The sequence below is a fragment of the Passer montanus genome, unplaced genomic scaffold, assembly GCF_014805655.1.
Source record: "Passer montanus isolate IOZ18808 unplaced genomic scaffold, ASM1480565v1 scaffold87, whole genome shotgun sequence".
NCBI lineage: Eukaryota > Metazoa > Chordata > Aves > Passeriformes > Passeridae > Passer > Passer montanus.
In genome coordinates, this window is record NW_024374034.1 from 2,342,959 (window position 1) to 2,356,988 (window position 14,030).

At 41.4% G+C, this 14,030-nt stretch overlaps 1 protein-coding gene across 1 annotated transcript; it reads right to left on the minus strand.

Annotated features, from left to right (window-relative positions):
* Positions 1-1,128: 1,128 nt before the first annotated feature.
* STARD4 (StAR related lipid transfer domain containing 4) lies at positions 1,129-11,563 on the minus strand. Its single transcript, XM_039733413.1, has 6 exons — positions 11,546-11,563; positions 11,112-11,241; positions 9,184-9,233; positions 6,566-6,692; positions 5,311-5,425; positions 1,129-4,737 (listed from the first exon to the last, which is right to left on the minus strand). The coding sequence occupies exons 2-6, from the start codon at positions 11,214-11,216 to the stop codon at positions 4,511-4,513; spliced, it is 624 nt and encodes a 207-aa protein (XP_039589347.1). The 5' UTR covers positions 11,217-11,241; positions 11,546-11,563; the 3' UTR covers positions 1,129-4,510.
* Between the last annotated feature and the right edge of the window lie 2,467 nt (positions 11,564-14,030).

Genomic DNA, 14,030 nt, shown 5'->3' on the forward strand with positions numbered 1-14,030 from the left:
CAGTTCTGGGCAATGTGTTGGTATTTGAGGCTCCTTAAACCAGATGTGGCATTTCTTATCATGTGGGTCAGTTATGAACTATGCACAGGTATCTCCTACCATATGCTGTTACCATCTGTGTCTACTTTCTCCCTGCCAGTGGCACAGTTCCAAGGAAGGTTAACTCCACGATAAGCAGTCCCTGAACTGTAAAACTGAGTCACCAGCACAGCCCAATGAGGACTGGAAAAGGCAGAATGTGTTACAGAATTTAAATTTTGGTTTAGGACATCAGGATATATTCTTTTCTAGAGAACATTTAATATTTAGCATAGGTTTAAAATCTCTCTCATCTTCTATTACCTTTCACCAGGAAACGTGTTTGAGTATCAATGTTTCAACAATTCTAACAATTAATGTCCTTAAGGATTATCCAAAGATCCCAAGTGTCCTCTATACCTATCCCTATCCCTACCACACTTTGCAGAAGGTGACACAATACATGCCCTACAAGAGTGTGCTGTTTCACAAAAAGTGACAGTTCCTTTTGTCAGCAACAGAGGAAGGATACAACTCTTTCCACTGAAGTCAAAATGCTACAGAACTCTACTGCCTTTATGCTAGCTTTGCAGGAAAAACAAGGGAAGGCTCCAGAGAAGATACAGAAGATTTCTTCGGTTCTGTAGGTGCTAATTAAATATATCCCAGTATATATGTTGCAGCTTGTTTTATACACCTAATATACATCTATATGCCTTCTATATGCTCATGTGTTTCAGATTAACTTAATGTTTATGGTTAATAGATCACTTCTTAAATATAAAAAAAGGTAAATACTACTGAGCCAAAATAATAAAGTTCTTCCACAACAATCATGGGGCCATCATAAAAAACTCCTGCATATACATTTTTAGAACTGAAGCTTTGAGAACATCCTACTTGTACAGCTTTCAAAACATTTCAGCTGGGCATTTTCCTCAGTCTAAAATGTTTCTAAGTGAAAGCAGGGTTTATGGCTTTCAAATTTAAGGAGACAAACCAGTATCATTAGAGATCACCATGCAGCTGAAGGTGAACCACATCATTAGACATAACTGCCCAAAAATGCTACATATGGCTGCACAAATATTGAAGAAACTACATCACGAGCCTGTTGGAATCCATTATTTATTCTGCATTTGCACTCAAAATACAAACACAATCACTTAAATGCTAAACACAGTAAGTTATACCCACTGTTAAAACAGACTTTGACTTTCACAGGCACAACTTGAGTGGTTTCTCTAGAATTAGGGCTATTTCTACAACAGTGAACCACCTAGGTTAAAAAACCAGGCCACACCATCATGTTCTGGCTACTTACAATTACTGGAGGAATTATATATGCTGTGCTTTTTAAATTCATCATAATTTATAAATTCATCAAATTTGAGATCAGGGCCTGTGCACAGAATATCTCTCTGAAGTACTAGTCCACCTCCCAGACAGATTTCTGCCTCTAAATTGAGCATAACCCCAAGTCTGCATCTTCTGCACATCACACGCAAGGTTTAATACTGGAGGTTTTAGATGAGGAACAGAACCCAAACACGAAAATTGTCTTATCTTCAGTCATCTTTCCCACACACATACAAAGCACCTAGTTAAAGTGCCAAAGCATAAGTGTCACATTGCCCAAATCTCTAAAAAAGTAAGTTTTGAAAAAAATTATTAGGCATATAAAAATAATTTTGATGTGTCTATATACACACTATTTTTCTAGCAAAACCAAATCTCTGCTGGGCAATTCTTGGGCAATTTGTTCAGAAGTCACTTCTGGATAACTTTATTCCTAAGTGATAGAAATCTATACCAAGCATTTACTTTGTCTCCCTTTTCTTCTGCATAAACAAAACATAGGTTCCTGTACTTTGTCCTTGATACTGCTTTCCTGTTTTAATCCTCTAGGCTCCACTTAAGATTGTCCACTAACTCAGAAGGGAAATACAACAGTGGGAGAAGAGGCTCTGATATTGTGGCTTTCTTGGTTCCGATGTACTCTGTTTAAACAGTTCTTCTCTCTCAATCTATAGCTATATAAAAATAATTTAAATTTCAGTTTCAAATAAATACATTTGAAATTGGACATCTTTCTAGTTCTGTATTAGTCAGTAGATGAAATTTTTATTAGGAGTATCAATATACAAAAATACACTAGCAATTTTCTTATTTTAGCTCAAGTTCTTCTTTCTTCAGCTGCTCTGTGCTTCACCAATTTGTCTCTTCTGAAAGCAGAAAAAGCAATTTCACTGGATACTAAATATGGATAGATACTGTATATGTGTCAGAGCCACTAAAATGGGCATTTGGAACAATTACTTCTTCTGTGCCTGGTGTACAAGCATCCTGTAAGTGTCTTTTGCTCCTTCTGACCCATTTCTCCAGCACTGAAGTGCCTCTGTGCAGATTTAAACTGAGCAATATTTTTCACTATGTACATCTGCATCATAACCCCTCCATTAGTCAGTCCCAGAAGCTCTAAAAAGAGAAGACATGAATATGGAGATTCACTGCACATGTAGTCTTTGTAACTGGGAAGAAAAAATAGGATAGACTTGAAACAGTTTCCTCTACAATCATGTCATCATTCATCCCACAGAGCAGCACTGCCAGAGATTCATAATTGCCTCTGTACCAGTACTAGAAAGAAGAGAATTCTGGCAGCAATTCCTTGGTGTCCTTGGAGGTAGAAGATCACCTTGTGAGCTTGCAGTACTTTAGCAGACGCAAGGAACGTAGAAAAAAAATGGGAAGACTAATCGAGGGGTTTAAAGGGAAATGCAGAATACACAAAACCTAAAAAGGAGTTAATATTTTCTGCCCATGAAGACCCCAAAGGCTGTTTCATGCACTGTTTCTAACAGTCTTAAATACTACTAAATACCTTAAAACATGAATCAGGTTGAAGAAGCCCCCACTATATTTGGTATTATGTTTTTTCTACCTCTCTGATTGAGCAATGAGAAAGAGAAGTCCTCACTATTCAGAGTTCAGTTATAGTGGCCAGTGTCAAAAAAAGCCAATATTACTGGGGACAGTCATCTGAATTTTTGGTTTTTTGAGAGTCCATTACCCATCCCTGGATTGTATGTATACAATTGGCTCCACAACATCAGGGTCCCAAGATACCTTCCCAAACTCCTATACAGCTAAACTTAACACTGTGAGCACTGGCAAAACAAGGGGATAACTACAGTGTCACCTGAGCAAATGACACATACTAACACCAAAGACTTAACATAAGATTTTAAAGATAATTCATGCTCCCAGCAGGGAGTTAGTTATTTTTTTAAATGCTGCTGCTATGTATCTGTGAGAATCCCAGATTCAGATTGCTGAATATCTTTGAAATTTGTATCTTAAAAAAAGACCCTGTATCCTTCAGCAGATCTCAGCAATTCTGCAGCTTGAGCTTTGGCCTTCAGCTGCTCATGTTTTGACGTATTAATTTATTGTAAAGATCAGTCTAGGGATAGTAACACAGAGCACTCCACAGCACCAAAACACTGGCAAGTCTGTGCTGTTGTGGCTACAGCAGCACCTATCACTGAAGCAAATGAGTGGTTCTTTCTGCTGCTTTTGTAATTCCAGGGTTTGCAGTTAAAGAAACATACACAGAAGGAAAACCCCCCCAAAAACCCAACTAAATGAAATCCCCACACACACACTATTACATGCAAGTTTAAGCAAAAAATTACTTAGAAGTACAGGGTATCACTGAAGAGCCATTGGACGTTTGCTATTTTGAGAATTGTGTGATGAAAAGCCCACAAAAAAAAAAAAAACCTATGGAAAGACACCTGATGGCCTAAATGAGCTTTGGATCAGCTGTAAGGGCATTTCTTTATGAGACTGTTATATACGACAGTAAATAAGTTACAGTTACAACATCAAAGAAATGCTAATAATGAACACTTATTTTTGCTCTCAAGTACGAATAGCTTTCTTATGAATAGTTTCATTTAACAACTGGCTATATAATACCCAAATGATAAATCAAAGCAAATTTTAAAAACAAATTACAGATGCAGCTGAACAACTTAAAAATAAATTAAAAATTAGGTAAATATAAATATATATATATTTTACAAAATTACATCTTCAATGAGATGCTGCCAGTACAGCAACCTGCACCATCAAAATCCTGAGCACCTGACTCCCAAAACTGCTGGAGAGAGCTGAGCTCATGCTGCATTTTTCAAGCCCACACACACATCTTGTGCTTTCTACTGAGGAAGCTGGCAGTTTAGAGATTCAGGCTATTCCTCACAAAGCTGAATGCTGAAGAGCAAAAAGCATCTTGTGCTGTGCACTGGGAATGTATGCCAATTATCACATCAAAAAGCACTTGCTAAAGTTGTTTGTATCCTCAACACAAAGGTTCGGGTGTCATTCAGGAAGAGTGTTACCTCAATTTACTAGGTAACCTATGCTAAGCTAAACAACATAATCTGATTGTAAGGAATGCACTGGCTTTTAAGTCACTGTTTGTCTACGCTTTGAGTGCCTTTTTGAGGTCAGAGTAGAAATTGGCTAGGGTACTAGACATGGCAGTGTCTACTGCAGACTGTGGTAGCATCCCTCGCAGTTCAGTCTGGATATAACCTGTCAAAAGACTGTGGCCAGGAGAGTCCTTGAGAGGGATGCAGAACCAACCACAAGGGTGATTGAATCCACGGACGAAGTTTGGTCTCACCTCTCCATAGTCCAGGCTTATACCTATCAAGGAAAATAAAACAAACTAACAAACAGGGAAATGAATTTGAAAGAGGCTAAAAAAAAATTAACACACAGTAAATTTGAAATATATAAGCTTCTGGTTGGGGAATTTAGTAGTAGTGACAGGCACACTATGAGTTCCTGGGTATTTTCATGCATGGAATTTGCTGTTCATCCAAACTCTGTGACAGACAAGAGACCATGATAAGCAAAAATTCAAATGTTAAAAGAGGACATTCCTGCCATTTAGAAGAAGCAATTTGTTACTCATCCCACTTTGCTTTAGGACCTGAGCTGAAGGACTCAACTTGTCTCTAACACTCCTGCCCCATAGCTGACATAAGTGAAACCTGGCAGAAAGGAATGGTTCACGGGTAAACAAGTAACTTGTTCACTTCTTTAAATATGTAAAATGTTAAAACACCTTTAAATTTGTAAAAACACCTTTAATTTATTTGTTGAAGACCATCTTAGACCATTTTTGGAATGTTTACTACTACTAAATCTGAATCAAATCATAAACAAAGCAACTGTTGCAAAATTAGAATTTAGCAGAGGCACATGGTGACTTACCACATGTTAGAAGCCCATCTTCATAGCTTGTGGTGTAAGAGAAATCAACAAACTCCCTTGGTGCTATGATGTTCCAGAGCTGGCCAGCAGTTGTGTAGCGCATCACACAGCAGTTCTTGTTGAGTGACAGAATTATAAGGGGAAAAAAAAAAATCTATCTTAGTATAGTGAATACAGGGAAACATAATGCTTGCAGGCAGCTAACGTCACAAAGGTCATAGTCTCTCTCAACTACACTGCAAATTCAGTGAAGCTGTGCCATTCTCAACCTAAAAGCTGGAAGTTTTAAGGACTTGTGGTCTACAACAGAGAGTTGTGGAAACAGAGAATATCTGGCACCATAAAGATTTAAAAATCTAAAGCTAGAGAAACTTTGGCATGCCTGACAACTGAAAGCCACATGGCTCTTATGTCACCAAAGAGCACTTGAGAGGTCAAAAAGGACCATGAACAAACTTCAAAAGGAATCACTTGGTACTAAGATACTCTATCAAATACTTTCAGTAAGTGAAAAATAAAATGATACGTGAACAATTCTTGAAAACAGGCTTTCTTATAATACAGTAGAGTCTGTATAAATTTTATACAGAAAAAATACATTGTCATATAAATCTTCCTCCAGAGACAGAGCAAAAGACAATCTATGTTCAAGCCAGGTGCCCAGATGAGGGTTTTGAATTCATACTGAATGTCTGCATTAACCAAAGGAAGGCTACTAGTTGTTCTGTAACCAGCTTCAAACCTACCTTTCTTTTATCAAGTCCTGACCCTCAGAATTAACTATTTTGTGTCTCAGCACAAAGCCATGCTACACAAGTCAGCCCTTCAGGAAGAGGGGGAGGTTGCAGCTTCTGTATGTGTGGACTAATACTGTGTTTGCTGTGGAACGGAAGAAAGGAAGCAGTATGAAATGGCTTTGGCATACACAGTATCACACTGCAGCTCTCTGTATGCGAATTTTAACAGAGGCTATCAAAGCTCCCAGGTCCAAGAGAATTGTGACTGACTCCTTTATTTTTAGCATTAATGGAAAGATGAATTTCTTGTTTCAGAATAGGACTGTGCTACCAGAGAGCCTGATCTGTGGTCACACAGAGCATGTATGCACATGCTGCTCATGCATACGAAAAAGAAGCCTGAAAAAGGTTCATATCTCTTGGAATTGGTCTGATCTACATGAATGTTAAATTCATGAATTTTAAATTCATGTATTCATCAATACACATTTCCCTCAAGAATCTAAGCAAGTCTTCACCTCTTCAAATGTTTCCATGATGTCCATTGAAGTCATGAGGCTGTCCCAGTCTAGCCTGTAAGGTCCAGGGCGAATATGATCCACTATTCTGTTAGTAACATCTTCCACCACTCCTTGAGCTTTGTAGCTAGAAAAATGTGTTAACATTTAGTAAGAAATTCTTTATATTCCATTAATTTTCAACAGTACCCTTACATTAACACCTTGGTACCAGGAAGTATGGTCGGTGGACAATTGCATCAGAGAAACCGTACAGGAAAACACCTATGCGTGCATCTACTCTTCTTTGCAAGAAATTTTCCTCTGAAAAAATTGTCCTTTTTTATACAATTAATATTTTATAAATGACAAACTCCTTCCTTGTATAAAAATTATCCCGTTTATTTCTCTAACAACTGTAACAACTTGTCATTTTACTCCTATTGCTTGGCTAGCAAGAGAGTTTACCAGAAGTAAGTAATCTTAAAGTAAAACATCAGGAATACAACAGGGAAAACATTTTTATAAAGCAGAAGTAACAGTATATTGGAGATAGAAATGCTATGGTTTATAGCTTGAACAGTTTTTTGAAGGACTTTTGCCTATTATAGCAAAACTGTAAAACAAAAGCTGCACAGAAGCACCCTCAATGGGCCTCCTCACTGAGGCCCTGGACTGTAAATTGATTTGAGATAAGATAAAGTGACCCAGGTCTGGGGTGGGGGAGAAAAATACTTTCACAGGATTAAACCCAGCACCTCTGAGGTGGAGGCTACAGCCCCAGGTTTATCTGCTGTCAGGTGGAAGAGACCCTCACACGAACGGGGGGAGGAAGAGACGTTTTGTGTGTGTGGTGAAAAAGCCTCTGCTCACAGGCAGTGAAAGCCCATCCTCGGCTGTGCACACCAGCTCAGCTGTGGGGCCTCTTCACCCTGGCAAAGCCACATGTAAGGGACATCCACATGAGAGACAGCAGAGGGGCTGACATGGCTTCTTAAAGGGCCTCCCAAAGGGGTCCCCAGACCCTGCACCAGAGCTGCATGTGATGCAAAATTATGTAACAGATCCAGAGTCATGCAAGGGACAGTGTCAAACTTGCCCCCTCAGGGGAGGCATCTGGGCATTCCCACCTGCCCAAACCTATATTAATCCATGGGATTCTATACTTTTGGATGGGGGACACTCACCACCAAGACTAGATTGAGAGGAGAAGTGAGACATCATTGGGACCCACAGAGGGATAACTTTTCTACTTAACCTACCTCTGTCACTCTCCCTGTCCCCCCAAACATACCTCCCTTTTTCTTTCTTTCTTTTTCTTTGCCTCTTTTACTACTAAATTAAAAGTATCAATTTTTCAGTATCAGCATCTAGCCTTGTCTGGTTTTAATCAAGTTTTGGGAAATATTCAAATGTTTTTGGGTTCATTCTACTTCATTCACAGAGAGTTAATTCTCTTTACTCCTCTGTGATTAGAGCAGATCATAACACAGGAGTAGAACCAAGCTAATGAGAATCTACATTATGCTCTAGTGGCATATGATTACCAAATAAAATAATTTGGTACATGACATTATAGAACATTAATTTTTAATTAGATATTTTAGTTGACACCAGAGATTTTGTTTTCTTGAGTTACTACGTACTGGGCCTCCAAATCCTGAAGGGGAAGAATCCATCAAAATCATTATTTTCAAAATACTTTCTATTCATTAAGATGTTCTTATTGATAGTAAATAACCAAGCAACAGATTCACCTCTTCACTTGTGCAGTTCATCCATACTCATTCGTAATCATCTGTATGGAGCCCATCTCAGCTATATACTTGGAACAGGAAGACCACATGAACATGTCAGTGGCTTGCATGTAGGTGTCTGCAAAGCTCTTCAAAGTGTCCTTTAGTTCTCCAGGTGCTTAAACAACCCTGGGGTCTTCACCTGCACACAGCAGTCACTGCCCCCCTGGCAATGGCTCAACTACAAAACTTGCTGGAACCCTTGGTGCCTGGGGCCATCAGCTCTCACAGATTCAACAGGACTCAAATTTTGTGAGGTGTATCAGTCTTTGAGATAATTTTAAACACTACCTTTTCACAGGACTTTTTGCTTCTTCAGAGTGCTGTTTTTTAGTAACTATTTCTCTATTTAAACCTACAGATACCAACAGAACCCAGTGACAGAAACTCACAGAGGAAAGGCCTTCATGTCACACAAACAACCCCACAAAACCCTCTCACAACCCCACACTTGGTATTTTGCAATTGCACGGTCACTGCAAGAGTCCAAGGACTGACTGAGCTGTCACACAGTAACCTTTCAGGACTACTGAACCCAGGCTTGATTCTGAGCTTTACAAGACATCATTTCTGGGCAGATGCTGTTGCCACTTCAGCCAGTGGGAGTCCTGTGGTGTGTTCCACAGACTTCACCTTCGTTCTACCAACCAAGCAATGCTAAAGTATCAAAAAAAAAGACTAGAAAGGAATAGTACACAATAGGCAACTCATTTAGCTTCCCCTCTAGAGGATCTGTGTAGCTGAGGGCTGTAGAATTCACAGCCTTAATTTCTAAAATTTCTAAATTCTACAGAACACATCTGTGGAACATTAAAAATGTATCTCTTGTGCAGGCAAACTTACAGGTATCCACTGAATTCCTCTGATGGTTTACGCCACACAGTTGCATCTTTCTGAAAGAAAATATAAGACACAATGTTAATTGTCACTTGGATACAATTGCAAGAAGTCCAGAAAATGCTTCAAATTCCTTGAATAAAAGCAGCCAACTTTATAATTAGCCATGGTTCACGTGGGCACCACTGCACAATTTTCTTCAGATTTTTCTAATATCTTTTACATGTAATTTTCTATTACTTAAAAAAATCAGAAAATTGGCTTTCTCAGAGTGAAATGCTAGAAGTCTGTGCAGAAGTGGGGTTTGGTAGGCCAAGTCAGTTTACAGTGAAAACACACAGAATAATGGGACAATGTTAACAGGGAAAGCCTTCCAGTTGCAAGGCCACTGGAAAGCCAACAGCCAGACGTTACTCAGACAGGAAGACCACAGTACTTCTGCTTGCACTCCTGTAACACAAGTTACAGAAGTGTGCATGAGGTGCAGGTGCAGACAAGAAAGTTCAGTTACCTTTCTCTCCTAGATGCCTGACTAGATGAATCTTGCAAGCAGTAGTCTATTTATTTTAAAGTTACTCAGAGAAAATAGAGAAACTAGTATCTTCTGATTTTTATGTAACTATGACATGGGACCCCTGTACAAAATGTATGAATTTTGGTCTTGAAAAAAGTACCATATGGCACCACTTTATTTGGAATCATGATTATATAAGCACAAAGGACCAAATGTCCTAAAGAACAATACTGTTAAGTACCACATCCAGAATCATTTAAGGTATTTTGTGGCACAACACATCTCCTTGTAGTAGGCAAAGCTCTGAATTTCTTTTACATGATACAGTATCAAAATGGAAAGAAGGAATAGAAGAAAGAAAGGAGAGAGGAAGGAAGGGCTGGAGAGAGGGGTAAAATCTGAGGATTTGGAGCACAAGGATGCAGGTAACTTTTTAAAGGAATACAGTAATACTTAACACAACAACACAGGAATAGACAACATTTAGTAGAATAGAGGTGGTACAGGTGTATTGCAAGAGTCAAAGGCTTCGATGCTCCATTCCTCCCTCTCCAGACAGCAAATTTATTAATATTGCAAATAATCACTTTACATTTAGATCAGTTGCCTCTGTCTTATCAGTGTCTGCTCATAATGGAAGAAAAAATAGAAGCACTACTCAAACCACTGTAACAAAAAGACAAAGACAGAAATTTACCACACTAGTCCTACCGTATTGCTACATTCTACTTTCTGTGGAAGACAGCACTAAAAAGTATTCACCCAGCCTAGGACTGATGCACAAGCAAAGGCTATTTAGCTTGTGGAAGCACAACTCAAAAACCCCAGGCAGCTCAAAAGATGGCAAACTGCTTGGAGAAAGCAGGAACTGTATTCCCTTCAGGAAAGGAAACTTAGGACAAAGTGCGGTCTCTAAAGAACAACAGAAAAGTTAAACAGTATGAGAGGAAGCCCTGAGAATTATCTCATTTCTTAAGAAGGAAGGAATGATCTCATTTCTAAGAGGAAGACATTTGGAAGCTGAGGCACGATGAAGTATTTATTGACAAGAGATTCCAGACGCCAGCAGGCTGTGTCTGCTTTGCTGAAAGTACACCTGAGCCTCTTGCAACACTATTAATGCTAAATACTTCACATTTTGTTTAAGTCAAGCCTATAATCCTACGCAGGTTCTTCTATAAGATACTACCCTGAAAACGGGCAGAAGAAATGACAGTGTGCCTGAGAACAGGAAAAACACATCCTGCCATCTAAAGATGGTCTAGAGGGACGGTTTCACGGAGTCTGTCAGTTTGAAGTCCTGCAGGGCACGGCCAAGTGTTTCTCAGCCGTGTGGCACGGCACAGAGGGCTCTTTCCGCCGCACGGGCGACCCACAGCTTCCTGTGGAGCAGAACCGGGAAGCCGCCCAGAGCACTCACGGTTTTCTTCGCCACCCGCCACTCGCCGTCTCCGATGCTGTGGTACCGAACCAGCGTGTTCCGCAGCTTCGAGGCCAGGGGCGCGGGATTGGGCAGGGGATCCATTTGCTTCCCTCCTGCGCGGAGATGCCTAATCACACAGGCACAGAGCAGAAGACGCCACGGAGTCAGGGAGGTCAGCAGCAGCGCGGATCTTCCAAACCCGGACGGAGGATGCGGAAAACACCGCCGCGCGCACCCACGCACATCTCCCAGCCGGGTTCGAGTGGCACAGAGCGGCTGCCAGGGGCTCAGGCCGAAGGTCAGGAGCTCAGGCCAAGGGTCGGGAGCTCAGGCCAAGGGTCGGGAGCCGCCAGCCCCGTCCCGGGATCCGCCGGGAACGCGGGACGGGCGCGCTCCCCTCACAAGCGCAACAGCCCCGGCTCCGCGCTCACCCGCGATCCGCCCGACAGCGCGCGATGCCAGCAGCCAATCAGAGCGCGACCGCTCCTCCGGCGCAGCCAATGGTGACGCGGTCCGCCGGGCGCGAGGGAGGGGAGGCCACGCCTTCGCGTCACGCGACCTAGCGATATGTCTCGGTCGTGACGTCATGATCCGGGGGCGGAGCCTAGGGCCGGATTGGGAATGGCGTGAGGGAGGGCGGGGGAGTGCGACCCGCGCCCGGCCCCGGTACCTGCGGGGAGAGCGCCAGAGCTGCTCTGCTCAGGGGTGTCTGGCAGTGTCTCTTTTTACTGATCGCAGGGAGTCGCAGAATCAGCTGAATTGAAAGGGATGCATCAGGGTCATCGAGTCCCTACTCCTGTCCTGCACAGGACACTTCAAGAGTCACACAATGCCCGAGAGCATTGTCCAAACTGCAAATTTGCTGAGTCTGTCTTCCAGTTCTGCGTGCAGATTGTTTATGGAGATGTTGAAGAGCACAGGGTGGGAATGGAGCCCTGCAGGACCCTGCTAGTGACAGGTCACCAGTTTGATGTCACCCCATTCACAGTAACCCTTTCTGCCTGACTGGTGAGCCAGTTGCTCACTCATTATATGGCATGTTTATCCAGATGTTCAAAAGATCTATTACTTGTAAGTAGAATGGCCTTGTTAAGGTTTTGGACTCAATGTGCTTCATTGTCGTGACTTAGGGGAAGTTTCAGTGCTCAGACTTAGGGGGAGATAGACAATGCCTAGAAGAATAATGTACTGTTGCAAAATGTGGAAGATGTAAACTTTTTTTAAGAAGGGATATTCTTTAATGTATTTCCTTTTTATACTTTCAACAAGAAGAAAGATTTAATCCCTGAAACAGAAGGCAGCCAACAAGCTCTAAATAATGTCCAGGTGTTAGAAAAACAAACCATTTTTTGGCAGAATTGCCTTACTAAGGTTTAAGTCTTGGCAGGCTTCCATGATGTCAGACCTAGGGGAGGTTTGCAAAGCTTGGGGAGAAGGATGGTGGACACAAAGAATGCAGAATTTACAAGCCACAAGGACATCTGGCAGAATTCCCAAGAAAAGGAAGAAACTAATAAAGGAAATCAGCAATTGTGCTGAATCAGGTATGACTGGGTAAAAAGGAATTCCAGCAGCAGGAGGTGCAACCACTGACCCAAAAGTAGAGAAAGACTGAGCATGCAGACTAATTAACATAAGGGAGGGACTCACTTAACCTATAGAAGATAAACTACTAATTAATAAGAGAAGAACTTGTAGCCAATGAACATTAATTCCTATTTTTGCTAAAATGTGTAAATAGTACAAAGTTCTGGGAGTCATGGTGCTGGCTTTGTGGATTTGCCACCAAGCCCCCATTGCTGCACAGGTCTGTAAATAAATCAAGTATCTTTGTTCTGTGCATGGATTGGCCTCCTGCACACCAGGTGCAAGAACATATTTGGGGACAACAGGGCTTCTTTACAGTGACCATATAAAGGTTTACACAGGGCTGCGGCTTGCCAGAGTCCTGTGTATTTGCTGTTCAGCTGAAGCGTCTCCTGTGAGTGCCAATGTGATGAGCAGGAGCAGTGAAGGAAGATTCCCTGGGTCAGCATCTACAGGCTGTTAGCTGTGGCTTTTGTCATAGTACCTGAAACTGAAAACAACATGTTTGTCCAGCCACAAAGGGCTTAAGGTGCTGTAGAGCATGGTGAGTGACACATTGAGGTGAGAAAGCCTAAGACGCCCTTGGTCCAGTCAGCAGAGTTTGCAACACAACTCAGCAAGGCGCTGAGGAAGTTTTGAAGTTTTGTTTTGCTCTGTAAAGCAGGAAGCTGACCAGATTCCTATCCTAAGAAACAGAAGACCTATGGCCAGCCCACAGCTGAAGCAAACTTCAAAAGTGTGTGTAAGTGCTTGTTTCCTGCAGGCTTGCACTGTTCACTGGGCATCGTGCCGTCCAGCAAACGTATTGGACAATGTCCGTGTAAAAAGTGAAACCTCTTGCAAGGACAGGGAGATAAATTGATTAAAAAGCAGATGATTAGAGTTGGGAGGTCAACAGATCTTCCTTGTATGGTAATATATTGTTCATTTTGGCCAATGCTGGCTCCCAAAATGAGTGTCTTGAACATGGTTTTCTTTTCAATATAAGCTTTACACTAGACCTTTTGAACTGTCCCTAGTTCCCTTTGCAATTTTGCTCATTTTTCCCTAATTGAAAACGGGTCTCTAAACAAAGGTCATGCTAGCACATACTAAACAAAAAATGATATTTTACATGAAATCCTTGACATTTTACAAATTGCAGAATCAAGAGAGAAGTTTTGAGTTGAAAGCATAGCGACTATACAGGAACATGCTTCATTTATCTTCCTTTAGAAGATATATTATATTTCTCTGAGTGAAAAGGTGTACATTTGAACAGCCCCTGGCTGCTTTCTCCAGTCTTCCTTGCCTTGTTACACTCCTTGAAGTCCAGTGTTTTCCTGCCTT